This window comes from Branchiostoma belcheri, unplaced genomic scaffold (genome assembly GCF_001625305.1).
Source record: "Branchiostoma belcheri isolate BF01 breed outbred unplaced genomic scaffold, Haploidv18h27 scaffold61, whole genome shotgun sequence".
Classification (NCBI taxonomy): domain Eukaryota; kingdom Metazoa; phylum Chordata; class Leptocardii; order Amphioxiformes; family Branchiostomatidae; genus Branchiostoma; species Branchiostoma belcheri.
The window spans coordinates 433508-447723 of NW_017804254.1; the positions used below are offsets into that span (position 1 = coordinate 433508).

The 14216-nt window shown below is 38.4% G+C and overlaps 1 protein-coding gene across 1 annotated transcript; it reads right to left on the reverse strand.

The window, feature by feature from the left end:
* Positions 1–239: 239 nt before the first annotated feature.
* LOC109482950 (cat eye syndrome critical region protein 2-like) lies at positions 240–13533 on the reverse strand. The gene is made up of 2 exons (XM_019785851.1): positions 13010–13533; positions 240–377 (listed from the first exon to the last, which is right to left on the reverse strand). Exons 1-2 carry the CDS (start codon positions 13148–13150, stop codon positions 255–257), a joined length of 264 nt encoding a protein of 87 aa, XP_019641410.1. The 5' UTR covers positions 13151–13533; the 3' UTR covers positions 240–254.
* Positions 13534–14216: the final 683 nt, after the last annotated feature.

The following is a 14216-nucleotide window of genomic DNA, read 5'->3' on the forward strand; positions in this document are numbered from 1 at the left end:
CATGCAATTTACATATTCAAACACGCTACAGAGCAGGTTACCATCATATCATCACCAGATAATTTTGTGTGCGAAAATTTACTGAGTGGTGAAAAACATTACATCAAGGCAATCTTTGGGAAAAAAAATGTTTAAAATGTAAACAGCAGTTTGAGATTCAAGCCTAAGGAAATGATTTGTTGGATCACAACAGCTCTTGAATGATTGATGCAACATGAAGAACCCTGCGATACAAATGGTAATGCCATAATTACTTACCCGATATCTCTCCTTCCGTAACAACCCCGCAGTAACCTTGCGATCAGGTCCGCCAGGAAAACGTGCGTCGTGTCCCCATCGCAGCTGCCTTCATCGGCCAGCAGTGCCTCTTCTAACTCCTGTAAAGACGTGTAGATGTGTAGACGTCAACATCACAGAATAAACCAACTTCTGTATCATATCACTCAGCGCTGACAAGGAATTCAATTCCATACATGTATGTTTGCAATGTTAGGTAATCAAATACTACACATTACTCACTAGTCAACACTGCACAACCATACACATGACAGATATGACTTACTAGTGAGTTTCTCACCACACAGATAATTACTGACGATTTGACATTTCAATTTATGCAGTTCGTAGTACTTTTGGACAAGGCGGTTATTGACATGAAATTTTCATCGCAAGATTTCATTCAGCTTGTAATTTTCTGCATGTTAAGACATACTCTTTTATTTATAAAGGACTCACGGTGTCAATACACATAGACAAATTTGTATTCATCAGTTGGTGGTTTTAACTATTAAACAAACAAACACACTGGCATCGCAATGATCACATTACAGGACAGATAACTTATGGACAGCTTTAGTAATGGGAAACATAGGCCAATAGGTCAGTCTCACTTCACACAAAAAATTAGGTTATTACGTAGGGATAGAACTTAAGTTCAATTCTAAATGCTTGCTTGTGCTATTAACCTGTCAGTTTCTGGCTTTTTGATGGTCTTTCAATGGAGCTAAAATGTGTTTTAAAATGAAAGGGTACATAAAGATATCTTGATATAAAACAAGCAATCAAAATGATGCCGACAAGAAAACGTAAGTGTCCCGGCACCCTTCAGCTTAGTGGAACAGTCCTAAAGCATGTTAGTGTTTTCTAATTCCACCTGTCCATTCTGCTATGGCATATGGCACAGGTTATGTAACAGCAGGCACTAATGCTACGTTTCAGGCCTTAGCCATTGGCTTAGGTCATGACTGTTCTTATATTACAACAGGGCGGGGACATCTGTAGACAAATGGCGATGTTACTATTTTCAAATCCCATCTAATACACCTGAGTATTCCCTGGGGGGTTTACAATGGGAATTTAACATCAAAACCTTTGGCCTAGGTCCTGTCAGTGTCAAAGACTTAACGAAAAGCAAAAAATGTGCCCGTCAAACCTCACAGAAGGTTGAAAGGAAAAGGCATAATAATATACAGCATCAATTCAAAGCCACAGTTTTATCATCCTTTGAACCTAGTATTATCGCACGTTGATATCTCAGTAAGATCAAATTGGTCTGTTAAAAAATATATAGCACATCTACATTTTTGAAATTGTACTCTATATTATATTATCTATCTGGTACAAAAGAAAGAAATGAATGAATACACTTGCATATAGGCTTTGATATTCTAGTTGCATCCTATCCACGACAAATTTGGAGTGTACCTGTTTGTTGTTATGTACATTGGGAGATATTTAATCCTTACCGTGGGACTGTACAGTCCCCTCCAGCTCAAACAACTCTAGCATAAATATGAAGTTATGAATGCTGGGCAAGAAAATTAATCACATCTTTGTTTCCTTTCCCTCCTCTTGAGTTGATGATCTGTTTTCAACAAACAAGAAGCAATACCAATGCCCATTCTGACAGCTCAAAATACATATGCCCCTTGCCAAGAAAAAAAGGTTCAACAACTGAAAAAGGAAAGATTTTTGCATAACAAGCTCACTGCCAAATGTGTATACATGTGCAGCATGTAACAGAACCGGTACTTTACATGTACAGCTGGGCTGTGTGAACACACAAGGCTGGCAGTGATCCATGCAGGGTCCCTTTGGATCATGTTCAAAATCACCTTCAAAATTAGCAGCTCCCCTAGGGAGGCAAGGGAACAGCCTCTCACAGCTGCCAGCAAATCTGCCAGTCTTTTTTCTTCCACGCATTCACTGCTCTATCTATATATAAACTCCCTGTGAAGTGTTTAGGGAGAATAGAATAGGTGGAACGTGAGCTTAGGTGCAACCCATGTTCAGGTACACATGTATTTATGGATGCATGCATGGATAAACCATTAACACAAAGCCAAGGAACTAGACTGTAATATAGTCTGTGATTCTATAATAATTCTCATTTTGAGTCTTGAGTTTCTATTTGTATCCTTCACTCAAATCCTGACACTTCCTGATAGTAGTACAGTACTTTATCTCATCTTTGTAAGCACATAATTATAAACTACATTATTTCTACACACTTGTTCAACTTTGCCTATGGCAATCTTTATCCACCCTTTGCAAACTGATCGGCCAATATCTGATGTGAATTACACTGTTGCAAAGAGGATTAACAGATTAGTTGTGAGGACTTAACAAGGGCTTTCAGCCTTGCTGTTGGCACATTTCCATTGATACAAAATTGTACCTAAAAACAGTGATACTTCTTCACAATGTGGTTTGGTCTTCTTACCAACAGTCTAATTATTCTGCTTCTCTAATTTACACACATGTTATGTCTATAAGTATAATCCATGCTATTTTTGAAGCATTGTGATGATTAGAAATTGTTTTTTTTTTTTATTCTAGTCATTGTTTACATTTTTAAGTTAATCTAAATGTTGTGTTTAAAAATACATACAGATTTCAAAACAACACAGAAATAAACTATCAGATTACCACAGTTTGACACTGGTAAGTTACGTTCATACAGTTACAAAAAGCCCCCCAAGGGCAAATATATAACAGGTATATGCCAACATAATGTGTTAATGGGTGAGTAGCGTTGGCAAGTTAACCCTGATCTTGACCTTGTGTGACCCAGAGTCATAAATCTGGCCACCAGTGAATTTGACAGCTATTTCCTATAGTTTCCTACAGATTTCACACATATACATGTTAACTTGTAATTTTTATGTCATTAGTTATTTGGCACAAATTATTCATGTTGACTCAAGATAGAACTGAACGATTCCTTTATGTTCCAACCAGCAAAGGTAACAAAAACAACTTTTGAAACATATTGAGACTAACAATAAAATCACTCATCTATGATATTTATGATGAAGTGTAATAAGTAATATACACCATGTACATATAAAAGTAGTAAATTATTCAATGTCAACAGCTTGGTAAATTAACACAGATATTTCCTTTAGGCTTTAGCCTTAATCCTTCTATTCTAGGAACCCTGATCTTGAACCTATGCCCTTGAATCTCGGAACCTATGACCCAAAAAATGTCCTTCACATTCATTATTTCCATATTGTGGAATTTCTGATTGGAGGACACAAACCATACTTGCTTTTGGAGTCTTGGAACATGTATAGTATTTTTGATGTAGTAATTAGTATCATCTAATGTTCAGTAAAAGGTACATTTGTATTTAGCACACATTACTTGGCCCTGCACTCAAATAAGGATTTACGGTCAAAAGTTGATACAGCGATGGCCTTGCTCTAGGGCCGTCCTTGATTCTGCTATGGCAGTGGTTACAACAGCTGGCACCGGGCTAAACTATTCAGCTGTCCTTCTACCATAACAGAATCAATGCAGACCCAACTGTAACCTCACCCTGCAAATTGCCTAATGTCGTTCACTCACAGCGAGGACACAACCACCACAGCTGTTCACGAGTTACAGCTTACAGCTCCTATGAAAGCTACTTTATGGCATGTTTGGGGCATTGTGTTCACGCCACGGAAAACACAATTTTTTTACGTGTTCCTCTGTGTGAAATGTTCCATAATGCTACAAAATGTCAGCAAAGATTTAAAAGTACAGGGCCTAATTGAATCCCATTTGTTACGAATTACTCGCTGAAAGGCAGACAACATTTTATCACCTTGATTTTAAAAGGTCCATAAAGCAAAACAGCTTTGTTTTCCTACCATTTGCATAGCAAAGTAGCACAAGCGATGGCATCCATGAGTAGGGATTTAAAAGTCAAAACATACCTACAACAGAATATTCTCGAGGAAATACAGTACGTGTACTACGATCTTGGCTCAACCAGTGCCATTATCAGTATGTAACAAAACAGGCAATTGCGAATTGCAAGGTCACCAGTCCAGTTTCTAAACCTATCACTGCAACAATGCAACTTTTCTAGCTACTTACTGTAACTTAGTATTATCCATCCTGTTGTCTACACTTACACCCTTATATCTTTATAACCTACACAAATACAAAAGGCTACATGTACCTGAGTATAGTCTTGTGATCTTTACAAATTGTAATAACCATGCTTTGGTGGTCTCAGCAAGTTTTCCCAGTATTCAAAAGTCTTGAAATCCTTCATTGTGTCAGCATCAGCCTTGCTTAATCCTTATCCCTGTCTTCCAACACAAATCTGTGACCCTGAGCTAAGCAGTAGCTGTTCCTCAGAAGTTGTCAGGTCTGTATACTTAACCTTCTCCTTCTCACTAGCCTAACCCCTGGTTAGCCCACTTAACAAGGCTAATCTTGAGCCAAAACAAACTTTTTCAGACAAAACATCACTCCAAATCCCCCTTACCACCCAAGAAAAACCCTGCCGGAGTAAGGAGCCTTGGGATACAAGCAACAGGAACCACATGTCCATGCTTCAAGGCTATTCATAGCTGTAAGCATTACCTTCAGAAAACACTCCCCTATGTTTATAGTAAGCCAGTCCATTTGTTCATGAAATATCTTTAGTAAGACCATACCATCCTTAAAATAGAGGGTGAACATACATAAGATGTGGTAGTAATTATGGTCCCAGATGCCTACAACTGTAGATTATTTTAAGCTTTTTATCTGCTGGAGTATTTGTCCTCAGGCGCTTCATCCTTCATATCGAAATAAAAACAGGCTGCCACAGGATATGCTGGAAATTGATCTATAAATCAAGTTCTTAAAAACAAAAAACTGGACTGCGCAATTTCCTACAGGTTTCATTGAACACATAGCATTACCTACAGTACACTTACAGTGCATTATTCTAAAATGTAAGTTTGTGTTACAAATCTATCATGACCATGAGAGAGCAGTGTCTCAGATTCCAGACCACACCGGACACCCCCCTGAAGCACTACTTCCTCAGTTTGACTGGTACAGGCTGCAGTGGCCTTGTGTGTCTGTGATTGTGGGCTTGAAGTTCACCTTGTGCTGGCATCAACCAGCTGAACAAAGAGTAAGACAATAGATAGACCAATGGACACCTTTGGCTACTCTCAGTTTCAAATGAATTCTATATCTCATAGTTTGTATACAGTAATTTGTGCATTGGCAAAATGGAATGAAATTTCTAAATGTGCTTGGAAGAAATCAACCAGAAAACATGAATAACAGGATGCAATGGAGTTTTCTTGGAAAGCCTGACCATTGTACTGCTGTCTGATGGGTAATATATGGATGACTGCTGGTTTATGCAGGGTCTGAAGTTAGTGTAGTGAAAGTGGGTTGTGGTACAGAAAAAGCCCTTCAACAAAAACTTTCTATTTATATAGATCTCAAGTAGATTTCTTTTGGGGCTGTTTAACTAAACAGTGCAATAGAGGGAGGGATGGCCAATCTAAATGCTGGGGTGAATTGAAATTATCTATGTGTGAAATTATAATTACATAGGGAGTGGTTTGTAGTTAATTCATCAGACATGTACTACCAGCCTAGCTAGCTAGTTTATGTAAGGTTTGGTAGAACTAGAAGTCAGGCAAAATCACAATGACCAATAATTTGTGGCTCTCTTATCATAGTTTTTACATATGATTTGGATATTACGATTATTTCTGGAGACACGGCTAACTGTGCAGTATCTCCTTTAGGAACAATTATGACAGGCAAACCATTTTACTTTCAAGTTAGAAGTTGTCTTGATTATTTCCCATCATTGCATCATAACATTTTTTCAACATCTACACCTTTGTGTGTCATTGTCAATAAACTGCAGGTTGCACCAGGCATTGCATAACTACATCAGTACATGCACCTTTGTGCTAGCAACAACACAGGTGCTCAACATTAACTATGTAGTATTCTATTTGTGCAAAACAGACATTGCCTTATTTGAGCACAGTGGACCTTGGATGACTTTCATTGCCACAAAGGAGGATGGTACATTTATGTTACGAGCCATTGTATAGTCTATGTCGGGTTTCCCTGAACCATAAGATTATTCACCCGTTATGAGTAATGTCTCGATGACTACGTTTCCATATAAAGCTGGGCTGGTAGTAAATAACGTCTGTATCACCAGGCATGTTGTTAGTGACTAATGGTCACATGACCATGTCTTCTTCTGGGATAGTGTAAACTCAAGGTCAATGACCTTGTGACCCAGGTCATGATGGCTTAAAAATAGTGATCAGTTATCATCCTTAGTTACTATAGCCATATATTTCACTTCACAATGTTATAGAATATTATATTGATGATCTCCACGTCTAATATTTCACAAACAAAGTATAATTCACAGTGTATCATGCCTTGAGGAATCTAAACAAGTTCCCTGTAGATTACAACTGTGATCTACAAATCTGGCATATCTTGCGTAAAGGAAGGCGATAAAGATAAGGAGGTCAGGGCAAGTAAATTCTGCCAGAGCCAAAGTCGTTGCCAGGAACTGAGGAAGTTGATTTGAAGGAGGTGACAACTACTTTACTTGTACTTGAACTTCCTTATACATTATCACGACAAACATTACTTTTGTTTTTGTTTTTGTAAGATGAAGGTGAAACCATACAGTTACAATGTCTGAAATGTACAGTTGCAACCTGCTGAAAATTGTTTTAAAAAATCTAGATTTCACAGAAAACTTCACTTTTGCAGACTAATAAGCTCTGTGTCATTATTGATCACATATTTGTAGGAAAAAAAATGTTACGAGCATTGCATGTATCACAACAAAGAAACAAAACAATGCTTTCCCAGCGCAGACTACTGACAGCTGCAGGCAATAGTACTGTTTATAAATTATTCATAAACTACATCATTAGCATTCTGTGTTTATCGCTTACCGACAACAGTACACTACTAATGAAGTCACAATATTCATATAAAAGATGATTTTCATACAGACCAGTACTCAGCAAGCAGGGATCTCCCCAGAAATTTAGGACAGAATGGAGGAGGGTGCGAAATATCGGTAAATTTGACCAAAGAACCCTGGAAAAGGGTGTAAAAACACTAGTTTTGAAAATTAACAGGGTGGAGCTGAGATAAGGACTGGGTGGAGGAGCTCCACTGCTCCATTGTTTAGGGAGGTCCCTGGCAAGTTCGTAATACAACACATCAATAACAATTTGCCAAACAACGGTACATTGCTATGTTAGTACTAGTACAGTATTAGTTTTGCAATTGTAAGGTGAAACATAATATAGTACCAGCAATGCATGGCTGTTTCTTGGAAAGCCTGGCAATTTTGCTTATCCTTTCATGATAAGAAGATCAATATTCATGAATGTACTTATATTAGTCTTTCTAAAGATACCTTTAGTATTTTCAAATTTCATTACACTACATAAAAGTTATAGCGCTTTCTGTGGTGTATGCAAAATTAATATAGAAGATTTAGACACAACTGTATGTCGTAATATATCTTAAAACCTATTCTAATAAATCTAAAATGAATTCTAGATTTATAAAATATAAGTGTGTTTGTATTAATCCCAGAGTGCCTAATGGCAATGTCAACCTATCAGTGTTCCACACAGATGGCTTATATACTCCCAATGCTAAGACGTACTTAATTAACTTGGTAAATTCAATGGTAAAACATCCTTATTACTACCAATACTAACATCTACCTGGCAACAGAAGGCCCTTTGGGTGTCATGAAACAAGCTAGCAGTATATATAACCTCTGTACTATATCAACCATACCTTCCTTTATTGAAGATCTAAATACAGCACTTTTGAGCACTAGCAACAGATAAACCACATACAACCCAGCTGGAACAACTCTGCAGAGTGCAAACACGCCTCAGCAAGACATCACAAATCACGTTGACCTTGCTAGCCTTTTTATTTGGGGTTAGTAGGCTGTGGCAGCAAGATTAGACACATCCATAAATACTGGCCTGGACTGCTCATCACCCCAAACCCAAAACAGCCATTTAGAGAGATGTGGCGGGCATGCTATCACTCATTGTCTTATCATTTAGCCTGCTGGGTTAGCGTTACCTGAAGGTTAAATGGACCAGTCATCAAGAATCTAATGTTCCCGTGGAGAGAAGACTTTGACATGGTTCCAAGATGAGGGGATTTAAAGGGGATGCAGGTTGGAATGGGCAGATCCGCGCTGAAAGGAGGGAATTGGTTATGCATCTTAAGCAAGACTTCAAGTGTGAGGAAAATATTTTAAATAGGGAACGGACGGATAGAATAGAAGATTTAGACACAACTGTACGTCGTAATATATCTTAATATTTATTCTAATAAATCTAAAATGAATACTACATAAGTGTATTTGTATTAGGAGTAGAAGATATCGCATTATCATAAGCTGTAATCTTTTTTTATGAATTATAAACGATATGCATCATGAAGATGTCATGAAGGATGGAATATGAACTTCTGACAACCTAAATACTTTAGCTTTCCAAAAAACTGAGACGCACATCACATAAATGATGAAATCATATTGTCATGCTAACTACAGCAATATTTCAAAATGTCTGATTTTTTTAGAAGGCTAAGACCAAGAAACTTCATTACGTAGTACATTCTGTGTAAAAACAAGCAAATCTTCTGCTCTCTAAAAAACGTAAAATATCATATTACAAAAGCAAACCCACAAATAACATTAATTGAATCATTTTGACTTGAACATGAATCACGGAGCAATCAGGTAGGTGAATATTATACTGTACAGATGTAAATAGACTTCAACCATGGGACAAAACAAGAAACAAGTACACATTGGTAAGCCTGGAGTATGTTTTGCCAACATGAGAAGTTGTGGGATCCTTGCTTTGACAGACAGCTGAGTATGGTGCCATGTTTTCAAAACTTGCACAATGGTGCTGATGAGTGCAGGAACAGTATGAACTTGGTACATGTACATGGTTGTCTGCTTGACCAGCCTCCTGTAATCTGATGTTTGCTTCTAAAATTGAATCTCACAATTCACTTGTATACAATTTTAAAATGTAGAAGCCTATAGAGTCTACCTATTTGGCAAACACATATTGAATCATGTTGAAGGCTAACAAAAATGCTTTCGTTAATGTTATCACTGATGTTAGGTTGAACTTTTGTCACAATTGTCACAGTGGTAAAACTATTTTGCAGGATATCAAACTTAAGCATGCTACTGGGCTATTCTAAACAATGTTACTTACATCCAGTTTCTCAACCATTTACAGATTGGACTGTATGGTGTCAAAGAAATTCAGCAAGATGGAAATATGCAAATGAGCCTTATGTTTTGACAACACTGACTTCGGAATAGTTGCTGAAGACATGACTTATTAGATTCTGTGCTTATTATGTATACAAAACACCACACATATGCACATTTTTCTTCGCCCCAAACACCTAATTTTTGGTTCAAACAAAAAATAACAATTCAGAGATTTTATGATAGCTAAGGTTTAAGCTATATATATATATCCTCCATGGCTATTTTTAACTGTGTCAACTGCAATAAATAGGTTCAGGAATCAATTTTGTTTACATCACACCATGAAATTTCCCAATGTGGCATATACAGTCTATATGTATAACACAATTTCTGTCTACTTCAATGCAGGTTGAAGTTTCTAAAATTTTATCTCTTTTAGTCTTTATTCTGATTTCATGATTATAAATGTCACACAAGAGCTACTATACTATGCTAGAACTACGTTCCAACAGCCCAGCGTGCCCATGTTGGTTGGACTTCTAAAACATTCAGACAGTCTCAGCTGGTCTTTAAATGTGTGTCAGTGGTATTATCAGTAATCCTTTGGTTTGTGACATTATAACACAATCAGCGCAGACTGATATGTCATGTGCCCGGGCTTAGTTCACTGCTACTGGATTGAGTGGCAAAAAAACATGCATAGGTATAAATTACATGTCTGATAATACATAATGCAAGATAACGAATAATTTTTACATAGAGTGCAACTACAGAATGAAAAGATATTTCACTTGTCTAATAGATATAATTCTATTAATTTCGTAATGTAACTTTTGCAAAGTTAAAATAAAGTGTGGATATTTACATCACAGTAATGATTTTTGATTATGGATAAAGGTACAGACCTAAGGACTGTTAGTGTAGATCTATATGTATGAAAAACTGCAGAGGATAAGCAAATACAAAACACTGCAAAGGGGAGGGGGGATACACAATACATATCATAAATCATCACCTTGACTAGTCTAACCGGTTAAGAGTCTGTGACTAGTAGTATGAGTATGCCTGTATCGGCATAGGCAAAGGCATACAAAGATCAAGGGGCTGTGACTATCGCCAGTAAACACATGGAAATTCTGTGCTCTGTTTATAGCGAGCGAGTGTAATAACATTTTTTGCTCACAGAGGTTGCCAATACTAAAGGTCGAAGGCCAAGGGTTACAACTATATGTGACCTGCAAGTTTGAAGAAAAGATAATTCTGGCCATTGACACATCATGTCACTCTCTATATAGCCTCCAACACTGAATATGGAACTTTTAACTAGAGTAACATGGACTATGATTAAATGGGAAAGGATATTGTTCCTAACAAACAAATTGGAATCCTGCCCAAAATTATGCGAAACAGGTGTAAGGAAATGGCACCTGCGTGGGAAGAAAATTACACCCACAAACACCCAAGTGACAGATAAATTACTTATGTTAATAGTCACAACAAAAGGAAAACTGTAAATACAGAAGCAGAAGCAAACAAAAGCAAAATCATTTCACCATGTACTCGTTGTGGACAAACTTAACTTAAAATACAAGATAAAAAGCCATTAAAAAAAGCAGGGACTGACTATATTGTATAAATATAATTCAATAAGGTGTTGGTACATTGTACATGCAATGTTATGTTACTCATTCAGCTGATCAGGAACAAGTATTTTGAAATGAGCAGTCTAAGAAAGAGATATGTCAATTATCATTAAGTATTCCTCTATCAGCTTAGTATGCTAATAATATTTCTTGTGTTCCAATGTCCTTGTCTGGAACTAATTGGATTATACATGTAAACATGTTACAAGTATATCCACTGCTTTGGAAGACCATTTTAAACGTGAGATCTAAATGAATTACTCAAAATATGTGAAAATATTAAAAGATTTGTCCCTGCGGCAAGTCTCCATTCAGATATACATTCGCACCATTTCCAACTGCACTAAATTTATTCATACATATTCATTCCTAAATCCAATACTAGTACTAGTATCTGCACTGTACTAAATCTAGCGTCTATGAGCACGTACAAGTACACGCACAAATGCCAGCGGCAAAATTGTGCATAAATCCAGAAATAATCAACTGATATCTTAATATTTCAACATTTGGCACCTGACATTGCCATTGTGCCATGACATGCTGATCCAAAAGTCAACATTAACACGAGGAAATGACGAACGCCATGATAGCACCACAACAATTACGATATTCCAGCAAATACTACGCGGCGTGTGCAGGAAGCTCGGGCTTAAACCTTCATACATACAACTATGTACATGTACTCCAGAATACTAGTATAATTGCTACTATTGTATATTTACACAAATTGACCTATTTGTAACAAAAACTCATTAACATTTGTGTAAAAGTGTTAAGCCAGAAAAACAAAATTAGGGTAGGTAGGCAGTGGGAACGTGTGTTTTTGGCAAGGGGAAGCTAAAACATAGGTAAGTGTGTGAGAACAAGCACGTGAACAGCACTACAGGGCCACTTCCTGGCTGCACAGCAGCACCAGCTTTTGTTTTGTCCCAAGCCAAGTTCCAAAGTCTAACACACCGACGTTTGTACACTGATAACGGCCTGGAACTACTCAGTTCTGGCGCAAAAATACTAAGAAAAACTCTTTCGGGGTTTTATGTGGAAAGTCTGACAGAAACACGAAAGAAATGGGGTGTTTTGGAGACAGAAACACGGGTGGAATGGAGGTGGTTGTTGTTGGGTCGGCTCAGAGTCGAACGACATTTTGTCCCCCATGTTTCTCCGGGATCGGCGCCGCCGAGTTCCGGGCCGTCTTCACGGTCTTTCCGCACCTTAGCAACGCCAGAAAACCCCTCCACATGACCTTCTCGTTTCCAAATATTAATCAAATTATGGAAATGAGATATTAATATACTGCTCTGTGGAGTTAGGAGGAGGCAAACCGGGGCTCTCGTGAGAGAACTAACCGGAACAGGCACAAAAGGAGGCAAGGCCAGCGCTCACCCGTCCCGGAGCTCGCTTCGCCCTTTCCCCACAACTTTCTCCGTTTTTTCTGGCATTCCTCAAACTTGTTTTCCATGTTTTGTATCCACACTTAAGTGACCCAGGTCGGGGGTCAATGGTAAGATCACAAACACGATGCAAATGTTATGCTAATGCAGGCGATTTGGAGCAGAAATTTGAACAAAAAATTTTCAACTGCATGTTTTGTGTCACGACACACCGACCACAGCAAATGCGGCACGAAGCAAAAGAAAGGACATGGAAACAACAGCCTTCTGATAACGATTGCTACACTCCATAGTACATAATCACCTATTTTTGCCTTCAGAAAAGTTCAAGTGTACGGCATTAAATTATGAGTCGCTACACTTGTTGCGAAACTGGAGTAATTCTAGTCTGAGTGGGGGAAAACAGAGCGGACACTCACTTCGATCTCGAAGTCCGAAAGGTTGAAGGCCGCTCGGAAAAGGGAGCAGAAATGGGCGATTGCAGGCACTTCCCACCACGAACGAATCTTTTCCAACTGTGAAGGCTCCTTCTTCTTATTCTTGTCCTTACTGCCTGCCATCTCGGTCCTTCAGCTGCCAACAATCCCGGTACAAACTATCCAAAGGTCCGACAACTCCGCACAACAAGCGCCATTATGATCATTCTTACCGAAGCTTACCGGAAATACCCGAATGCCTCACCGGACGTTGCCGGAAGTAGCCGGGAATTGCCGAACGAGTTGGAACTTTGAGCTCCCGCTGGGAGCTGTGCACCAGCAAAGGAGATGTTGTGCCACCAAGGACAGACCAGTTGGACACCGCATTAATATTTTTTCCAAGATGTGGGGAACGTCACATTGGTTGAAACGCCATTAAGTGAACTTCCCCACACGTGATTACCCAATGACCTCAATGATACGTCATCTGGAACTTCAAGGCACAAAGTCCCTCTGAACCAATCATTTGATCATATTTCATACTACTCCCACGAAGATAATTTATTTCCCAGTATCCGCCAAGACATATATCCAGACTGAGCTGTGTGCCGTCATCATCAGAGCAGTCATGCACGACACTTACAACATTATTGCTCAGCTTTCTGGGAAATGACCAGCAGGGATCACGTGATTCAACTCTAAAGCGGTGTATTACGTCAGCATTCGACTAGCGCCTGGCTCTAACACTGAACAGACTTTGTTTATGAATAAGAGGGCTACTAACACGAACTTTGACTTGAATTTGCAATGTAGTACATGGTGCTGACAAGTCATATGGATGTATCTGTCCTTGCGGACACCAGTATTACTGCAGTAACAGAGACAAGCCAACACGGTGAAACAGCGTCATCTATGTCTCACTTATAAACTGCAGGTAGCTTCATAGTACATGTATATGTATATGTAACGTTACTAAAGTTTTCTCCTTTTTAATGGGGGATGGGGGGTGCGGAAGACATTGCGTAGGGTCCAACACCTACGAAAGCGAAATTTTACAAATAGAATTCATTATGAAATCAAAATTATGCAAGTTATATTTCATCAACTGACTAAATCAATTCAGGCCAGGTCATTTATGGCAAATGGAAGTTCCACAGGGGCCCGTCTAAATTCCTTGCCGGCCTAAGCAGCTAGTGCTGGCGAGTCAAAT

What these genes read in the sequence shown, in the direction of transcription:
- LOC109482950 (XM_019785851.1), bottom strand. Translation starts at nt 13,150, where the DNA reads ATGGCAGGCAGTAAGGACAAGAATAAGAAGAAGGAGCCTTCACAGTTG. An exon ending in TTTCGGACTTCGAGATCGAA is followed by an intron (nt 378 to 13,009) that starts GTGAGTGTCCGC and finishes ACGTCTTTACAG; the next exon opens with GAGTTAGAAGAGGCACTGCT.